Source organism: Gorilla gorilla, chromosome 10, assembly GCF_029281585.2.
Source record: "Gorilla gorilla gorilla isolate KB3781 chromosome 10, NHGRI_mGorGor1-v2.1_pri, whole genome shotgun sequence".
Classification (NCBI taxonomy): Eukaryota; Metazoa; Chordata; class Mammalia; order Primates; family Hominidae; genus Gorilla; species Gorilla gorilla.
The window spans coordinates 112,157,746-112,176,422 of record NC_073234.2 but is presented as its reverse complement, the minus strand read 5'-3'; the positions used below and the strand labels follow the sequence as shown (position 1 = coordinate 112,176,422).

At 38.6% G+C, this 18,677-nt stretch overlaps 1 protein-coding gene across 1 annotated transcript in view; it reads right to left on the bottom strand.

Moving 5' to 3' along the window:
• The window catches only part of CFAP54 (cilia and flagella associated protein 54), a 372,948-nt gene that overhangs the window by 114,201 nt on the left and 240,070 nt on the right, over positions 1–18,677 (bottom strand). Inside the window, exons 52-56 of the mRNA XM_055357441.2 lie at positions 4,435–4,540; positions 1,908–2,055; positions 935–1,092; positions 584–763; positions 347–473 (exon numbers count right to left, since the gene is read on the bottom strand). Of these exons, the coding sequence (XP_055213416.1) occupies positions 347–473; positions 584–763; positions 935–1,092; positions 1,908–2,055; positions 4,435–4,540 (719 nt within the window). The remainder of the gene's footprint in view (positions 1–346; positions 474–583; positions 764–934; positions 1,093–1,907; positions 2,056–4,434; positions 4,541–18,677) is intronic.

Genomic DNA, 18,677 nt, shown 5'->3' with positions numbered 1-18,677 from the left:
TTTCAGTAAAGTTACTGAATTGCATGGTAATTTTGAAGTAAATTATGTGGGCATAATTTTAATCCAAAAGACTGATGACCTGGATAAAGTGCAATAGTCTAGACCAAGCAGTTATGCATGTTATATTATGGTAATCAACCACATACTTTATTCATATATAAAGACCATCTATACATCACACAGTCTGGCATATGATAAGTGATCAAAAACTATTGGTTAAATAAATGGAGCCTAAGTATTCATAAATATTGCCTCTTTTAAATGCACTCATATGATAGCCTGCCTAAAAATAACTTAAAAAGTTTTATCAGTTATTCTAGGGCAATATAAGTTTAAATGTTCTTACCAATTCTCATTTTTATTTTGGCCAATAACATGACATGGGGAAGATAAATATTTTTCAAAGGCTGTAATGGATTTGCATATTTAGTGTTTGATGAACTAAATTCAATTGTTTCTCCAAAAGCTAGCATCTATTAAAAAAAACAAACATTGTAATGAGCAATTAGTTGACGTGGTTTGGAATAGGAGGAAAGAGAGAAAAGTAAGTTTCTATGTCTCGCAGACACAAAAGCATTCTCACCTGTTCAGTTAGAATGCTATGAGCCCGAGTTAACAAATTTAATTTTCCTGTTTTTGAAAAGGGAGATTCCTTGAATTTCTCAGCTTTGGTTAAGTCATCCAGCAAAACTAGGCTTCTTGCCAGGGTTAGCCGTGATTGAGGAGAAATAAATTCATTTCCTTCCAGCAAATGTATTATATCCTATTAAAATAAAAGTATTCATTTTGATAGTACTGTTTCCAATTCACTGAAACAAGAGTTGGACATGTTAATTGTTATGCATTCAGTACCTAGTGGAATTTGAAATTCTCTCCTTTTGTTCTAACTGGAATCCCTCCCTGACTATAAATACGAACAAAGTTTCCTTTCTACCTGAAGGTTTGTTATGATGTCTGCCTTTAAATGCTTTTCTTGTAGGCCAAGAATTACAGCTTGCGTCAAGAATTCAGCCTGCAGTTCCGTGTCGCCTGCGCTTTTTGCCTCCATACACACTTCATTGATGAGGCTCAGGCAATCTGTCATATCATCCTCTAAAATAAACAAGTGTGGTTATTTAAAATGCATTGAGAAAGTCAGAAGTTATACATGTGTGATAGCCCCAACTTTCATCACAGAAATACTGCATAATATCAAAGAACAGGGGAGTATATTAAGATGGAAAACAGACTCTACATGAAACATGGAAAATAAATGTGTTGTAATTTGGGGGAAAGTACTTTAGGACTTTCCAGTGCTGCAAAAATGATGATATTGCATGAGATAATTTAATTTGGAAGATGGATAGAAATGAGTGAATAGATAGGTATACAAATAGATAATGATTAATCACTGCAAGAACTAACATTTACATGTGCCAAGCTGTGATCTAAGAACAGTATAAATTTAACCCACTTAATTCTGACTATAATCCTATAAAGTAGGTACAATTGTCTCCATTTTACAGGGTAGGAAACTGAGTAAGGGGGATTTAAGAGACTTGGCCAAGAAAGGCTTGGCAAGGAAGTGGTGGATCCAATATTTGAACCCAAGTGGGTTGGCTCCAGTAATCTGTGCTCTTCACTCCTACACTTAGTTGCCTTCCCAGATGACAAGAAGACCTGGTCATTCATATTATGAAATTGCTTTATCTGTTTTGCGTACATTAGTAAGATATAAGCCATTTTCAATGATACAAAGGTCTGTTAAAAATATTCTTATATATTAATAACCTGAATTTTTAATTCTATAAGCAGATCAAGCTAGAAAGTTATAAAACATTAACATAATAAAATATATCCCAATAAACCCCTCTTCACCTATGTAAAATTAATTTTTATGAAAACATTGATTAAGCAAATGTTTGTACCTTTCACAATTCCAATGCCATGAATCTGTGCAACAAATGCAGTCACCAATGCTAAGCGGCACCTCAACCACAGATGAATGTTGAAATATTCTCGGGCATTTAGGGAAATAGGATCTAAAAACTCATTGTCATCTTTATTTTCAGTGGCCTAAACAATATTAAAATGATGGTTATCTTTCCATTTAATATTGTCAAGGTTCTAGCCTAAGACTAAATGTAATGTAAGTTTAAAAGGCATCTGGTATCATTCCACAGTATTATAATTTTAAATTTAGAAATGATTCTTGCACATTCTATAAAATATAAAAAATATTCAAAACAAAATCACCCACAATCCAACAATCCTCTATTAACATTTTAGCATACTGCTTTTCAGCTTTCCTTTTCTCTCTGTACCCATTGTTGAAAAATAGTTTTGCAGTGTGAATTTCTCACTGCAAATTATATTATCAGCAGTTTCTATGTCATTAAAAGTTTTTGTAAATGTCATTTTAAGGGCTAAAAAATAAATAATATTCACTAATATCCATTTAGTTATTATGTGTCAGGTACTGTGCTACACGCTTCTTATATATTATCTCATTTAATCCTCCTAACAGCCAAAGAGGTATTATAATCATTTCCATTTTACAGTTGGGAGAACTGAGACCTAGGAAGGTTACCTATCTTGCCTAAACACTGTCATATTTTGACGGAGGTGGGATTCCAACTTATGTCTTCCTGCCTTCAGAGTCCACAGTCTTAATCCACTGTGTCATGCTGCTGTATGCTGCTCATATACCAAACAGGTATTATAATTAATTTGCCACCCTCAATATTACACTTTACAAAGAGGTGACAAATGTCCAGAGCTACTGAGAGCTAGGAGAGATGTGCAAAGAAAGCTATTTCTGGGGGAGTGGAGTCCATCGTAGACACTAGGAACTTTAAAATCATTTAGAACAACTGTCATTTGTTCTAAGTATTTCCTGCTATGCATCTCTGACAGCTCCTCATGTCCAACCAATCAGCAACATGTGCTAGCCAGGAGTAGCTAATGGGGCCTAAAGGGGCTCAAATGCAGGTGGGTGGTACAGGAAGAGTAGGGCAAGTTGTTCCCCGGAAACAAGGGTAAGCAGTCAACAGGCCCAGCGCGGTGGCTCACACCTGTAATCTCAGCACTTTGGGAGGCCAAGGCAGGTGAATAACCTGAGGTCAGGAGTTCGAGACCAGCCTGACCAATATGGTGAAACTCTCTACTAAAAATACAAAAATTAGACAGGCATGGTGGCAGACACCTCTAGTCCCAGCTACTCAGGAGGCTGAGTCAGGAGAATTGCTTGAACCCAGGAGGCAGAGGTTGCAGTAAGCCGACACTGTGCCACTGCATTCCAGGTTGGGCGACAGAGCGAGACTCCATCTCAAAAAAAAAACCAAAAAACCAAGAGTAAGCAGTCGACAGAGGCCCACAGGGAGGATAGTGATTCAAATGGGCACAAGAAGTACTCAAAGAGTCTAGTATGTAGATTAGCAATACAGAAAAAAATGTCCATCAGTATAACTTAATCACTTAATGCTCAGATTTCCTGTCACTAATGAAAAGATAGGTCACATTAATCTCAATCAGGGTTTCTCAACGTCAGCACTACTGACCTATTTAGGGCCAGATAACTGCTGTGGAGGGCTGTCCTGTAGATTAAAGGAAGTTTAGCAACTTCCCTGGCCTCTACCTAGCAGATGCCAGTAGCACCCGCCTCCACCCAGTTGTGACAACCTAAAATATCTCCAGACATTGCCAAATTTCCCCCGGGAGGCAAAATCACCCCCAATTGACAATCATTATTCTAAGTCAATTTTTAGAGTTAGATTGCTTTATAGCATTTTTATTGCTTTCAATATAGTAAGAAATGAGTCTCTATTGAGGACAATTAGTTTTGCTAATTTGTAATGATGCTAGATATTAGCGATTTTATTAGTAATACTTGAAATAATGAGCAAGGGTTCTATATCATGAATCTTTATATTTCAGTCCTAAACAATTCTGTTTTGTTAAATTACTTGGTCTTATCAAAGTCTAATCAGAGAATATGTGACATTAGTTGTCAGATTTGAGAGCTTGAATGGAAGATTCTAACTATGAGGAATCCAAAGCAGGAAACAGCCCAGGTATCTGACTGGCAATGCTAAGGCAATAGATTCAAAAGCGGAATGAGGAGCAAGTCTTGGGAAACAACTTTATTTGCTAGGTAGATAAAAGCTAGATTAATATAATGGTACATCTGGGACTTTGGATTGGACTTTAGTAATTATTATATCCCAATTCCATTAGTTCACAAATGAGATGACCAATTTTTTTTTAAATTAAGAGATTTGTCCAAAGTATACCAATAAATAAATAGCATTAATAGGACCTAAATCTTTTTACTCCAAATTCAATGTTTTTTCTACTTTACTCCTTTGCTTCATCTAAATAATTAGACAATTTCCTAGCATGCCAATAGTTCTTATATGATAAGTATTGTAAGAACAGACATTAAGTCACACTTACAGAAGTTCCTGGAGAGACAGGATTCTCTGTGTCATCCTGTACTACCTTCTTTTTAAAAAGTTTTGAATCCTGGAGAAGTGTAAGTGTAGAAAATACTATTGCAGCACTAAAATAGAAAATATATTTTAAATGTTATCAGTATTATATTTGTGGCATCTGTATGTTATTTCCTAAATCACTTTCTCCAAAAAACATTCTCACACCCCCACCAACAACCCCCAAAACTGTTAGGTGCCATTTCTGCAGGCCCTAATAGTACCCTGGTCTTAACCACACACTAGTACTTGTCATATTTCATTGCCTGAGTATTGCTTCACAGCTAATTTGTCTTATTCCCTATTGAAATTGAGCATCTACCATAGTGATTGAGACATAATAGAAACTAAAAAATATTTTTAAATGAAAATGAGTGAATAGAAGAATAAAGGAGTGACGTTTCCAAGATCTAAAACAAAATGTATTGGCAATCTCATTTTCATAAAATGAGTATATATGTATTTTATGTACATCAGAATGTGATTCTCCAGCTTTCTGAGGTCATGGAACTATGTTACCTAATGCTATTACACTTAGAAATTCAAGCTAAATTATTGCTTAATCTCTGTCTAGCAGTGCCAGAAAGGAAACGTACTCTGTCAAGAAAATGGAGGCCAGGAGTTAGGAATTCTTCACTTCCTGATGCTCCATACATAAATTTGTCTGTATTTTAAGCCATTATATCCTCCTCCCCTGTAGAATAGTAAATTTATCATTGCATCGCACTTCTTCAAAATATTTTAATGATATATATTAAGAGCTGTCTTCTTTTGAAAATGTATTCCAAAACAAAATTCAAAATACAGAACAACCTGTATGCCTGAAGATGTTCATCACACACACATTAAAAAAAAACTGGATGAAGGCCGAAATATATCCATCCAATTTCCCCACTTAACAGCTCCACTTGAATAGTTAATCGACAGTCACATTTAACAGGTGTTATGAGTTGAATTTTGTCTCCCCAAAAGGTATGTTGAGGTCCTAACCCCCTGTACCTCAAAATGTGACCTTACTTGGAAATAAGTTCGTTACAGAAGCAACCAAGTTAAAATGAGGACATTAGGCTGGGTCGTAATCCAATATGACCGGTGTTTCTGTAAAAAGGGAGATTTGGGCCGGGTGCAGTGGCTCACGCCTGTAATCCCAGCACTTTGGGAGGCTGAGGCGGGCAGATCACGAAGTCAGAAGATCAAGGCCATCCTGGCTAACACGGTGAAACCCAGTCTCTACTAAAAATACAAAAATTTAGCCAGGCGTGGTGGCACGCGTCTGTAGTCCTAGCTACTTGGGAGGCTGAGGCAGGAGAATCGCTTGAATCCAGGAGGCGGAGGTTGCAGTGAGCCGAGATCACTCCATTGCACTCCAGCCCGGCGACAGAGTGAGACCCCGTTTCAAAAAAAAAAAAAAAAAAAAAAAGGAGATTTAGACATAGACGTGCACGGAGGGAAGGTTATGTGAGGACACACAGGGAGAAGACGGCCATGCAACAGGACTGATGCACCTACAAGCCGAGGAACGCCAAGGACCGCCAGCAAATGCCAGAAGCTGGAAGAGGCAAGGAAGGATTCTCCCCTAAAGCCATTAGAACAAGTGTGACCCCATTGACACCTCGATTTCAGAAGTCTTGCCTCTAGGACTGTGAGACAATAAAATTCCTTGCTTTCAGCCACCCAGTTTTTGGTACTTTGCTACAACAGTCTTAGGAAACCAGTAACAGCAAGTTAAAAGCAGACCCCCTCACTTCCATCTCCTCCACCCAAACCCACTCCTCATCCGTGTCCTCCATCCAACACGCAGAACCCAGAAGTTGCCATGGCTTCCCCTCTGTGAGTCGCACTTCATGTTCAATCCATCAACAGGCTTCACCTTCCAAATAGGGCTCCTCATCTCCTCCACTGCTAACGCCTTCGTTCAAGCCACGATCATCTCCAGGCTGGATGACCACAGTAGCCTCCTAACCAGTTTTCTGCCATGACTCTTGCCTTTGCAGTCCTGGTCTCCACACAGCAGCCACAGTGATCTCTTCAAGCTGTAAATCAGATTTACATGTTCCAGGGCCCTCCCCCATCCCCAGCCTGCCTTCCATGCTCTCTCCTCCTTCGGATCCGTTACTGAGATTCTGATGCAGTGTATGTTCAGCTTCATCAGTGTCCATGGATCCTATAAGAAGGCTCCCAGAAGGGGTACATATGCTCAGTGTTTAAATTACATTTCTATACAGGTCTATTGATCTATATTTTTGGTCAATATATCTCATGCCTGTAATCCCAGCACTTTGGGAGGCTGAGGCGGGCATACCACGAGGTCAGGAGTTCAAGACCAGCCTGGTCAACACGGTGAAACCCCGTCTCTACTAAAAATACAAAAATTAGCTGGGTATAGTGGCAGGCACCTGTAATCCCACCTACTCAGGAGGCTGAGGCAGGAGGATGGTCTGAACCCGGGAGGCAGAGGTTGCAGTGAGCCAAGATGGCGCCACTGTACTCCAGCCTGGGTGACAGGGCAAGACTCTGTCTCAAAAAAAAAAAAAAAAATATATATGTATATATACACACAGATATATATATAAATAAAACATAATATATAATATATCTATTAAAAACTGAAAATATTGTGCTAACATTGGCCACAGAAATTGTCTCCTTTTTTTCCCACAATCTTTTTTAAAAAAAGATAATAACTGGTATTTACCAAGCGTTTGCCACCTGACAGGTACTATATTAAGCACTTCCTGTGAATAAATTCATTCACTCCCCACCACAAGTCTACAAGGTTATAGATACAAGTTGAGTATCCCATATCCAAAAATCCAAAATTCTTCAAAATCTAAAGCTTTCTGAGTGCTGACATGACACTCAGGAAATGCTTGTCGGGGCATTTCAGATTTCAAATTTTCAGATTTGGGATGCTCAACTAGAATAATGCAAAAATTCCAAAATCCCCCCAAAAATCTGAAATCTGAAACACTTCTTGCCTCAGGCATTTCGAATGTGGGATACTCAACGTGTACTATTTATCATCCCTATTTTCCAGATTAGAAAATGAAGACACAGAAATGTTAAATAACTTGATCCAAGTCACACAGCTAGAAACAGGAGCCAGGTTCAAAACTCAGGCAATCAGCCCCGGAGCCTGTACTCTTATCTGTCACTCTATGACACCATCACTGTCTTTTCACAGTTTCTACCAAGTTTGGTTTTGTTGAATTTTTGCTATCCATATAGTGTTAGTATCATATTTATGGCCGTTATATAGTCACTGTTGACTGTACCTTTCATCAATATCAATGGGCCTCTTGGTGCAGTTCAATGCCTTTTGCCTTGCATCCTACTTAGCATAATATTGATATTGCCGTCTTTGTTTCTTTATCTTTTCTTAGTATCTTTGATAACTGAAAATCCTTTTAGTTTTAAAGATGTCTGGACCATTTTTGACAGTGATTTATAGTTCAATTTTATATCTACTACTTCAAGTAGCATTCTTCTTCTGTTCTAAGAAAAGCATCAAACATCCCATCCTTCTGGGACATTATTTTCCTTCCTCTGCCTACCCCCTTTTCTTAGTTCTTAGTGAGGGCTTCCATATTCTTTCATGACCCTGCCTCCTTGGCCATGGTGCTTGGGACCAGGGATGGGCATATGAGCCAAGCTGGGCCAATCAGAGCACTTCCCTGGTATCTGAACCTGAAGCAAGAGACAGTCTTGTGCTCTCTCTCTGGTAAATATGGGGCATTAGAAGTCTTGATCTAGTGGCAGACATGTATCCAGCACTGTAGAGGAAGCCAGTCTGATCAAATAAAGCTAACACATAATGCTGAAAGAGAGAAGATGGAACGAGGTGATTCCAGGAGCACTCAAGCCTTTGCTCTCAGTAAACCCTCAGGCCCATCCTTACCTCTGCCTTCCCCAGCTTTGTATTCACATGAATCAGAAAATTTCCCCTTTTGGCTGATTTGGCTTAAGTTGCCATTCTGTCACTTGCAACCAAAAAATCCTCACAAATCCAGTATGTTTCAACAATTTTACATTTATGGGCATAATTAACATGCCTTGTTTTCTTCTATTATTTTATGCTTTCTGAGTGTATTCTTCCTTTTTCCTTTGTTTTGTGTCTTCTGCCATAAGACTATTTCCCTTTTATTTTCCACACTGATTTGAAATATATATATTCTGGTTTAGATTCTAATAGCAGTTATGTTTAATATTTTCCAAAACACACTTCTCCATTAATCCATCTTAAAAACATAATTTCTCTACTCTGCTTCTCTATTTCTCAATGTATAAAATGAACCAACATATTTTTATTCCCTACATATAGGATGAAGAATTTCATAATTTTTAATTACCCTATCTCTCCCACATCTACTTGGTTATTAAAATCTGATATATTATCCCCAGGTCATTGTTAGTTATCTTTATACTCTATCACCTTTTTCAGGAATTAGTTTTGACATCTGTATTCAGTTATGCAAACTTATCATTATTTACACTGAGCCCAAACTAGCTCCAGTGCCCACCACCAGTCATTTTTACAGAATCACTGCCTCATTTCTCAGTCTTAACTGTGAGATGGATCTCTTCTGTTGGCTGGAGTAGTTCCTTAAGCCTCTGCACAGTGTTAGGGTATCTGCCGAGGTTTTTGGATGGTGAACCCCTTCTGAGTTATGTGCTTAGAAGGTAGAGGGACCACTCTTCTTTCCTGGCCCACGATGCTGTTCCTTTCAGGGGATAAAGTGGATGTAGATGATCCCTTGTGGTTCTGACTCCATCTTCATCTATGGGTTACATTTGAAAAAAAGTTTTCCCATTTCTTGCAAAAGTTGAATTACTATGCTTAGTTTTCAATTCTATTAAAGCTTTTGTATTTTTCTATCTCCGTGGGGAACATGTCTTTCAATGGGAAGTTGGTGGAGAACCTATCAAGGAATATTACCCCAATGCTATTTTTCAGGTAGAAATCTGGACCTCATTCATTGCTTTAACTTCACTTTGTAAGCAGATAGATATTTTTCCAGGTGTATACATACTAGTTATAATTTCTTCTTTTTAATGAAAAGTTTATGGTATTTGACCATTTATCAACAGTCTCTTTTTATCAATTTTATCAGTAATTTTATGTAAAAATGAAAGGAACTATTTGTCATATTTACTTGAAGTAAAAATCTTGTTTTTCTATGTATTGTTGGTGTAATGATTTTTGTTGTTATTGTACTTATAAAAATTAAAATATTTCACAGATTAAATCAGTTGACATTTTTCTTTGTAGTCAGTTGTAATTTTGGAAATATATATTTCTAGAGATTCTGTTATTTAATTGTATTTTTTTCTACTTAAAAAAACTTTTTAGTTCATGTGAAATAACCTAATGTTTAAGAATTCATACACTGGAGAGAGAGAGGTCAAATTCCACTTTTCCCATATATTAACTGTGTGATCTTGGGAACCCCAATTATCAATCTCATTATCTATAAAGCAGTAATGATGACAATAACAGTGCAAACTTCATGACATGAGATTATTATAAGGGTTAAATAAGATCCTTTCATAAAAATAAAGATCTTATTTAATCCTTATAATAATCCAAAAGTACATAATGAGCATCTGCTATGGGCCAGGGAGAAATCTGGGGGCTATGAATATAGCAGTAAAGAAGACAAACAAGAATCCCTGCCCTCGTGGAACTGACATTCTAGAAAGCGTGGAGTGTGCTTAGCAAATAGGAGTGCTTGGCAAACAGAGGCACATAATGCATGCTAGCTATTATCATTATTAGTGTATTGAATTGGCCAGGAGAGGTGGGGAGAGACTAAATTGATTTTTTTTCTAATTTGTTAAATAACATCCCAATTTCTTAGCAGTTACTGAATTTTAAACTCTCAAGATTTTGCTGAGCCATTAAAATGGTTTAGATATTTGTAGAAAATTTTCTAAGATACTGTAATTAACTTGTTTTTTATTTAAAATAAAACTAACCAAGAAAATAACAACAACAACAAACATAGCATGGAGTCAGTGTGTGCACAGGAAACGTGCCCTCCCCACACTCTTCCTCCCTCAAAGCTACACACATTTCTGAGGCACCTCATTTACTCAGTAGTTTCCAAGGCCAACTCAGCATGGCTGATAGAAAACCCTGGAAAAAGGAAATGGTACCCATTCCATTCTTCTCATCTTGAAACCCAAATTCTGATTTTAAGAGAAACAAGGTATGAGGTTTGGCATCTTGCTAACCCAAAAACTTAATGAATAAAATATAAGACATACCAGTATGTCCTAATCCACTCGGTACTGCTTAGTTGCAGAATGGAAAATTTCTAGTTTCTCCACTACACTAGACAGATAGAAAGTATGTGAGGATTACCTACTGCCAACAGTCTAAAATCCCAAAAGAAGAAAGTTTCAGTCTGACACAAAATTAAAAGGCCCAAATATTTTTCCATTTAAACAATAGATTAAATGTAAAGGAGAATAGTAAGGAACACTTATTTAAAAAAAAAAAAAAAAACCCCCACAGGATTTTGAAAGAAAGAGGCAGCCCTAGAAGTAGAAATACAATTTGAATAACTTTGATCCCATTTATTTCTTATTAACATTCATGACAAAAATGGTCAGTTTGTTCTCATAAAATCCATGCAACTCACTCTACCTGTCACCCTAGGGAATGTGCCTTTCAATTTCCTTGACACATAATTTTATTAGAAGTATCATGAAATGTCAAGCTAACCATCATTTAGAAAAGGGACTGTCCAACACTCTCAGCAGTACCCAAACAGAAGCTCACAGGGGGTAAAGTTCACATGAGAAAAACTCATTCATCTTGACAGTAGGCTTCCCCTAAATGACAACTCTGCTCCAAAAAGGCAATAACATCAAAGTTTTTTGCAGGTTTTGTCCCAAGGGCCAGGTTCATGTATTTAAAATAGGAGCAATTCTGATATACTTGCACACTATTTGCATATGTCTATCTGGTTTTCAAATTAAAGTTCTATTATGACGGTCCTTTCTATGGCCATTTTGTAATTTTTAGTTTCTCATTTCATTCTTCCTCCCTAAAAAGAATAAAAACCACTCATATCCTTCATACCAAAAGGGTATAGGATACACAGAGAGCTGGGGAAAGAATGAAGGTAATGATAAATATTTTCTAGGGCTGCTGTTGCTCTCTGACACATAGTTTGGAAAAAAAAACAGTTCTATAGAGAATTATATACTAAAAATGTCTTCTCCCTTCAAACTCCAATGGGGGAAATGGTATGTTATTACACTGAGCATATTCTACCATCAACTACCATGTGTCCTTAAAGATAGCTATACATATGACAATATTCTAAGCCAGTGGTTCTCAAGCTTTTTATTCTCAGCACCTCTTTATACCTCTAAAAATTATTGAGAACCCAAAAGAGCTCCGTCGACATTTGCCAACATTAGAAATTCAGCTAAAAATGTCTTAATTTCCTTAACATTTATTAATTCCTCTTAAAATAAAAATAGTAAACCTATTACATATTAACATAAATAAAATATTTTATGCAAACAACTATATTTTCATAAAAATTCATGAGAAGAATGCCATGAATCTCTTTAATGTCTTGTTTAATAAAAAACAAGCTACCAAGTGGCCAGGCATGGTGGCTCATGCTTGTAATCCCAGCACTTTGGGAGGCCAAGGCGGGTGGATCTCTTGAGGCCAGAAGTTTGAGACCAGCCTGGCCAACATGGTGAAACCCCATCTCTACTAAAAATACAAAAATTAGCCAGTAGCACACACTACAGTGTGCACCTGTAGTCCCAGCTACTCGGGAAGCTGAGACAGGAGAATCGCTTGAACCCAGGAGGCAGAGGTTGCGGTGAGCTGAGATCCTGCTACTGCACTCCAGCCTGGGTGACACAGCAAGACTCTGTCTGAAAACACACCACACACACACACACACACACACACAAACATACACACCCCTACTTAACAGAAGATTGTTCATATCTTTTTCTACACTCAGTCTTTCGTAAAATATTGTTTTGGTTGAGGTGTATGAAGATTAGGCGTCACACAGTCATTGGAAATGGGAGAAGTATTTGACTAGCTGCTTCAAATAACTGTTTTAATGTTCTTCTTTGATACTACACCAATGTAGTATCAAAATGACAATTATCATGTGACAAGTGATCTTTTTTTAAAGTTTGTTGCAATGTAGAATCTAATACCACATATTGCTGAACTTTTCCTACTTTTTTCCATTAAAATCTACTGCTCTATCTTGTTCACTAGGATTTTGTAACATTATGCATAAGTCATTTAGGAAATATTGTCTCCCTGAGTTATAGAGATCCCCCAAATGTTGAAGCATTTTATTATACAATATTTTTAAAAGTCATGTTTTTAGTATTTCTACCAATCTGACAGGAAAAAAATCTAAATATTAGAAAATTGTCAAGCTCATGGTGGCTCATACAAGTTTCCCAAACTTCTAGTTTTCCTGTGAAAGTTTAAATTCTATCATCGGCAACAAATACTATCAGTTCTTTCCCTAGAAGTGGCATACTCACTTGGCTCATTTTCAATAAAATATTTGCCAAATACTCAAGTCTGAATAACCACAGTTTGTCCATTGTTTTTCAAATGAAAATGGTATTCCATGAAGAAAGCAGCCTGTCCAACTCTCAATTCAACTCACACATTTTTCTTCAAGTCAACCATAGCTTTCATAAGCAGCAGACATACCTAGGCATATTTCCCATAAGACGTTAAAAATATATATCCAAGGATAGGGATTTATAAGTGCAAGATTTTACTGCCTCGCCAGGGGCATTCTTAAGCGAAACTGGCATTTTTTTAAATTACAAGTGTGTAGGAATGAAGACAGCAGTGACTACTAGTACAGTTTGGGGCTGCTGCTTTGATTCATGGTGAGGCGCCAGAAGTCTTATCATTATTGCTTCTGCAGCATCAGTGTGAACGACACAGTGAATAATGCAAATGCTGTCTTAGTTTTATTAATATGGTTCTGACCTCATGTACACCCCCATGCTCAGGGGGTCTGGGAGACACCCCCAGAGATGTGCAGACCACACTTTCAGAATCACTGCTCCAAACATACTTTACAGATTTTCATCACCCCTTAAAAACTACAAAAATTATAAATCTCCCAACTCCTCTGCTGTCATCTAGATTTAGATGTGGTTAGTCATGGAACAGCCTTCAGTTAAAGCTTGTAGGCTTATACTGATGAGATGATTATATGTTTCCAATCAAAGCAAACGAGGATTTCTGCTGAATTGATTTCCCCTTTGGGAAACATATAAGTGGGATTCTCCTGTTTAAAGAGAATGACAGTCTAAAAGTCTTAAATGTAACTCCTCTTCCAAATTTCAATTTGAATGGGGTTTAATGTATGGAATTTCATTATAAATGAAAAAAATAAGGAGAGAAAAAAACAATATTTTTCATCTAACTTGATCATTTCTTTTCTCTTTCAGTGACTATATTTTTTCATTTATAGAATTTCTATTTTGCTGTTTTCCAAATTTATCTGTTCCTTTTTTATGTTGTCTCATTGTTTCTTTGTAGATTCTCTTCTATCCTTCCTATCTTTGAACAGTTTGTTTCTTGGGCTGTGAAGTCTGCCATTTATTGTGTCTGCTAACTCTCTGTTATAGCTGTTTCTTCATCTGATTTATAATATTTGACTCGGTGCTATCTTTGGTGGGAGTTACTTTCCATAGAAGTCTTGCATTTCCTGGGTTAACCTCTATGAGACTGTTCAGGGTATGCCTCTGCTCCAGCTCTATGATGTCAGGACCTTTTTAAATTAACTTCTCAGGGTTTCTGCATTTCATGGATGATGTCAATTTGGACCCCACAATTTCTAATGGCATCAGCCTGGGGAACTGATTTCCCTTGGGTGACTTTTTCCATCTGTGTCCCTGGCAGGCAGCTAGTCCCCTGGCTAGCCTCCAGAGACTATTCTGTATTCCCAAACTAGAAGATAACTTCATTCTGTATTAGAGAAAAAGAGAAGACTGGACTGTGCTCCTACTCGACTGTGTGCCAATCATATCAGAACATCACATTTGCTCTCTGTACTGGGTCTTTTTCATTATCATCTCTCATTTCAAGAGAATTTGTCTTGACCCTACTTCTACCAACTGCAGTCACCCTCTTTCTCTACTCCCCTTCATAGTAAAACCCTTCTAAAGAATCATTTTGGAGGAGCCAAGATGGCCAAATAGGAACAGCTCCGGTCTACAGCTCCCAGCGTGAGCGACGCAGAAGACGGGTGATCTCTGCATTTCCATCTGAGGTACGGGGTTCATCTCACTAGGGAGTGCCAGACAGTGGGCGCAGGACAGTGGGTGCAGCGCGCCGTGCACGAGCCGAAGCAGGGTGAGGCATTGCCTCACTCGGGAAGCGCAAGGGGTCAGGGAGTTCCTTTTCCTGGTTAAGGAAAGGGGTGACAGACAGGCACCTGGAAAATCGGGTCACTCCCACCCGAATACTGCGCTTTTCCGATGGGCTTAGGAAACAGCGCACCAGGAGAATTATATCCCGCACCTGGCTCGGAGGGTCCTACGCCCACGGAGTCTCGCTGATTGCTAGCACAGCAGTATGAGATCAAACTGCAAGGCAGCAGCGAGGCTGGGGGAGGGGCGCCCGCCATTGCTCAGGCTTCCTTAGGTAAACAAAGCAGCTGGGAAGCTCGAACTGGGTGGAGCCCACCACAGCTCAAGGAGGCCTGCCGGCCTTTGTAGGCTCCACCTCTGGGGGCAGGGCACAGACAAACAAAAAGACAGCAGTAACCTCTGCAGACTTAAATGTCCCTGTCTGACAGCTTTGAAGAGAGCAGTGGTTCTCCCAGCACGCAGCTGGAGATCTGAGAACGGGCAGACTGCCTCCTCAAGTGGGTCCCCGACCCCTGACCCCCGAGCAGCCTAACTGGGAGGCACCCCCAGTAGGGGCAGACTGACACCTCACATGGCCGGGTACTCCTCTGAGACAAAACTTCCAGAGGAACAATCAGACAGCAGCATTCCTGGTTCATGAAAATCCGCGGTTCTACAGACACCGCTGCTGATACCCAGGCAAACTCCAACAGACCTGCAGCTGAGGGTCCTGTCTGTTAGAAGGAAAACTAACAGAAAGGACATCCACACCAAAAACCCATCTGTACATCACCAAAATCAAAGACCAAAAGTAGATAAAACCACAAAGATGGTGAAAAAACAGAGCAGAAAAACTGGAAACTCTAAAAAGCAGAGCACCTCTCCTCCTCCAAAGGAATGCAGTTCCTCACCAGCAATGGAACAAAGCTGGACGGAGAATGACTTTGACAAGGTGAGAGAAGGCTTCAGACGATCAAACTACTCCGAGCTACAGGAGGAAATTCAAACCAAAGGCAAAGAAGTTGAAAACTTTGAAAAAAATTTAGACAAATGTATAACTAGAATAACCAATACAGAGAAGTGCTTAAAGGAGCTGATGGAGCTGAAAGCCAAGGCTCGAGAACTACGTGAAGAATGCAGAAGCCTCAGGAGCTGATGCGATCAACTGGAAGAAAGGGTATCAGTGATGGAAGATGAAATGAATGAAATGAAGCAAGAAGGGAAGTTTAGAGAAAAAAGAATAAAAAGAAACAAACAAAGCCTCCAAGAAATATGGGACTATGTGAAAAGACCAAATCTGCATCTGACTGGTGTACCTGAAAGTGACGGGGAGAATGGAACCAAGTTGGAAAACACTCTGCAGGATATTATCCAGGAGAACTTCCCCAATCTAGCAAGGCAGGCCAACATTCAGATTCAGGGCATACAGAGAATGCCACAAAGATACTCCTCGAGAAGAGCAACTCCAAGACACATAATTGTCAGATTCACCAAAGTTGAAATGAAGGAAAAAATGTTAAGGGCAGTCAGAGAGAAAGGTTGCGTTACCCACAAAGGGAAGCCCATCAGACTAATAGCAGATCTCTCAGCAGAAACTCTACAAGCCAGAAGAGACTGGGGGCCAATATTCAACATTCTTAAAGAAAAGAATTTTCAACCCAGAATTTCATATCCAGCCAAACTAAGCTTCATAAGTGAAGGAGAAATAAAATCCTTTACAGACAAGCAAATGCTGAGAGCTTTTGTCACCACCAGGCCTGCCCTAAAAGAGCTCCTGAAGGAAGCACTAAACATGGAAAGGAACAACCGGTACCAGCCGCTGCAAAATAATGCCAAAATGTAAAGACCATCAAGACTAGGAAGAAACTGCATCAACTAACAAGCAAAATAACCAGCTAACATCATAATGACAGGACCAAATTCACACATAACAATATTAACTATAAAGGTAAATGGACTAAATGCTCCAATTAAAAGACACAGACTGGCAAATTGGATAAAAAGTCAAGACCCATCAGTCTGCTGTATTCAGGAAACCCATCTCACGTGCAGAGACACACATAGGCTCAAAATAAAAGGATGGAGGAAGATCTACCAAGCAAACGGAAAACAAAAAAAGGCAGGGGTTGCAATCCTAGTCTCTGATAAAACAGACTTTAAACCAACAAAGATCAAAAGAGACAAAGAAGGCCATTACATAATGGTAAAGGGATCAATTCAACAAGAAGAGCTAACTATCCTAAATATATATGCAGCCAATACAGGAGCACCCAGATTCATCAAGCAAGTCCTGAGTGACCTACAAAGAGACTTAGATTCCCACACAATAATAATGGGAGACTTTAACACCCCACTGTCAACATTAGACAGATCAACGAGACAGAAAGTCAACAAGGATACCCAGGAATTGAACTCAGCTCTGCACCAAGCGGACCTAATAGACATCTACAGAACTCTCCACCACAAATCAACAGAATATACATTTTTTTCAGCACCACAACACACCTATTCCAAAATTGACCACATACTTGGAAGTAAAGCTCTCCCCAGCAAATGTAAAAGAACAGAAATTATAACAAACTGTCTCTCAGACCACAGTGCAATCAAACTAGAACTCAGGATTAAGAAACTCACTCAAAACCACTCAACTACATGGAAACTGAACAACCTGCTCCTGAATGACTACTGGGTACATAACGAAATGAAGGCAGAAATAAAGATGTTCTTTGAAACCAACAAGAACAAAGACACAACATACCAGAATCTCTGGGACGCATTCAAAGCAGTGTGTAGAGGGAAATTTATAGCACTAAATGCCCACAAGAGAAAGCAGGAAAGATCCAAAATTGACACCCTAACATCACAATTAAAAGAACTAGAAAAGCAAGAGCAAACACATTCAAAAGCTAGCAGAAGGCAAGAAATAACTAAAATCAGAGCAGAACTGAAGGAAATAGAGACACAAAAAACCCTTCAAAAAATTAATGAATCCAGGAGTCGGTTTTTTGAAAGGATCAACAAAATTGATAGACCGCTAGCAAGACTAATAAAGAAAAAAAGAGAGAAAAATCAAATAGACGCAATAAAAAATGATAAAGGGGATATCACCACCGATCCCACAGAAATACAAACTACCATCAGAGAATACTACAAACACCTCTACGCAAATAAACTAGAAAATCTAGAAGAAATGGATAAATTCCTAGACACATACACTCTCCCAAGACTAAACCAGGAAGAAGTTGAATCTCTGAATAGACCAATAACAGGCTCTGAAATTGTGGCAATAATCAATAGCTTACCAACCAAAAAGAGTCCAGGACCAGATGGATTCACAGCCGAATTCTACCAGAGGTACAAGGAGGAACTGGTACCATTCCTTCTGAAACTATTCCAATCAATGGAAAAAGAGGGAATCCTCCCTAACTCATTTTATGAGGCCAGCATCATCCTGATACCAAAGCCGGGCAGAGACACAACCAAAAAAGAGAATTTTAGACCAATATCCCTGATGAACATTGATGCAAAAATCCTCAATAAAATACTGGCAAACCAAATCCAGCAGCACATCAAAAAGCTTATCCACCATGATCAAGTGGGCTTCATCCCTGGGATGCAAGGCTGGTTCAATATACGCAAATCAATAAATGTAATCCAGCATATAAACAGAACCAAAGACAAAAACCACATGATTATCTCAACAGATGCCGAAAAGGCCTTTGACAAAATTCAACAACCCTTCATGCTAAAAACTCTCAATAAATTAGGTGTTGATGGGACGTATCTCAAAATAATAAGAGCTATCTATGACAAACCCACAGCCAATATCAT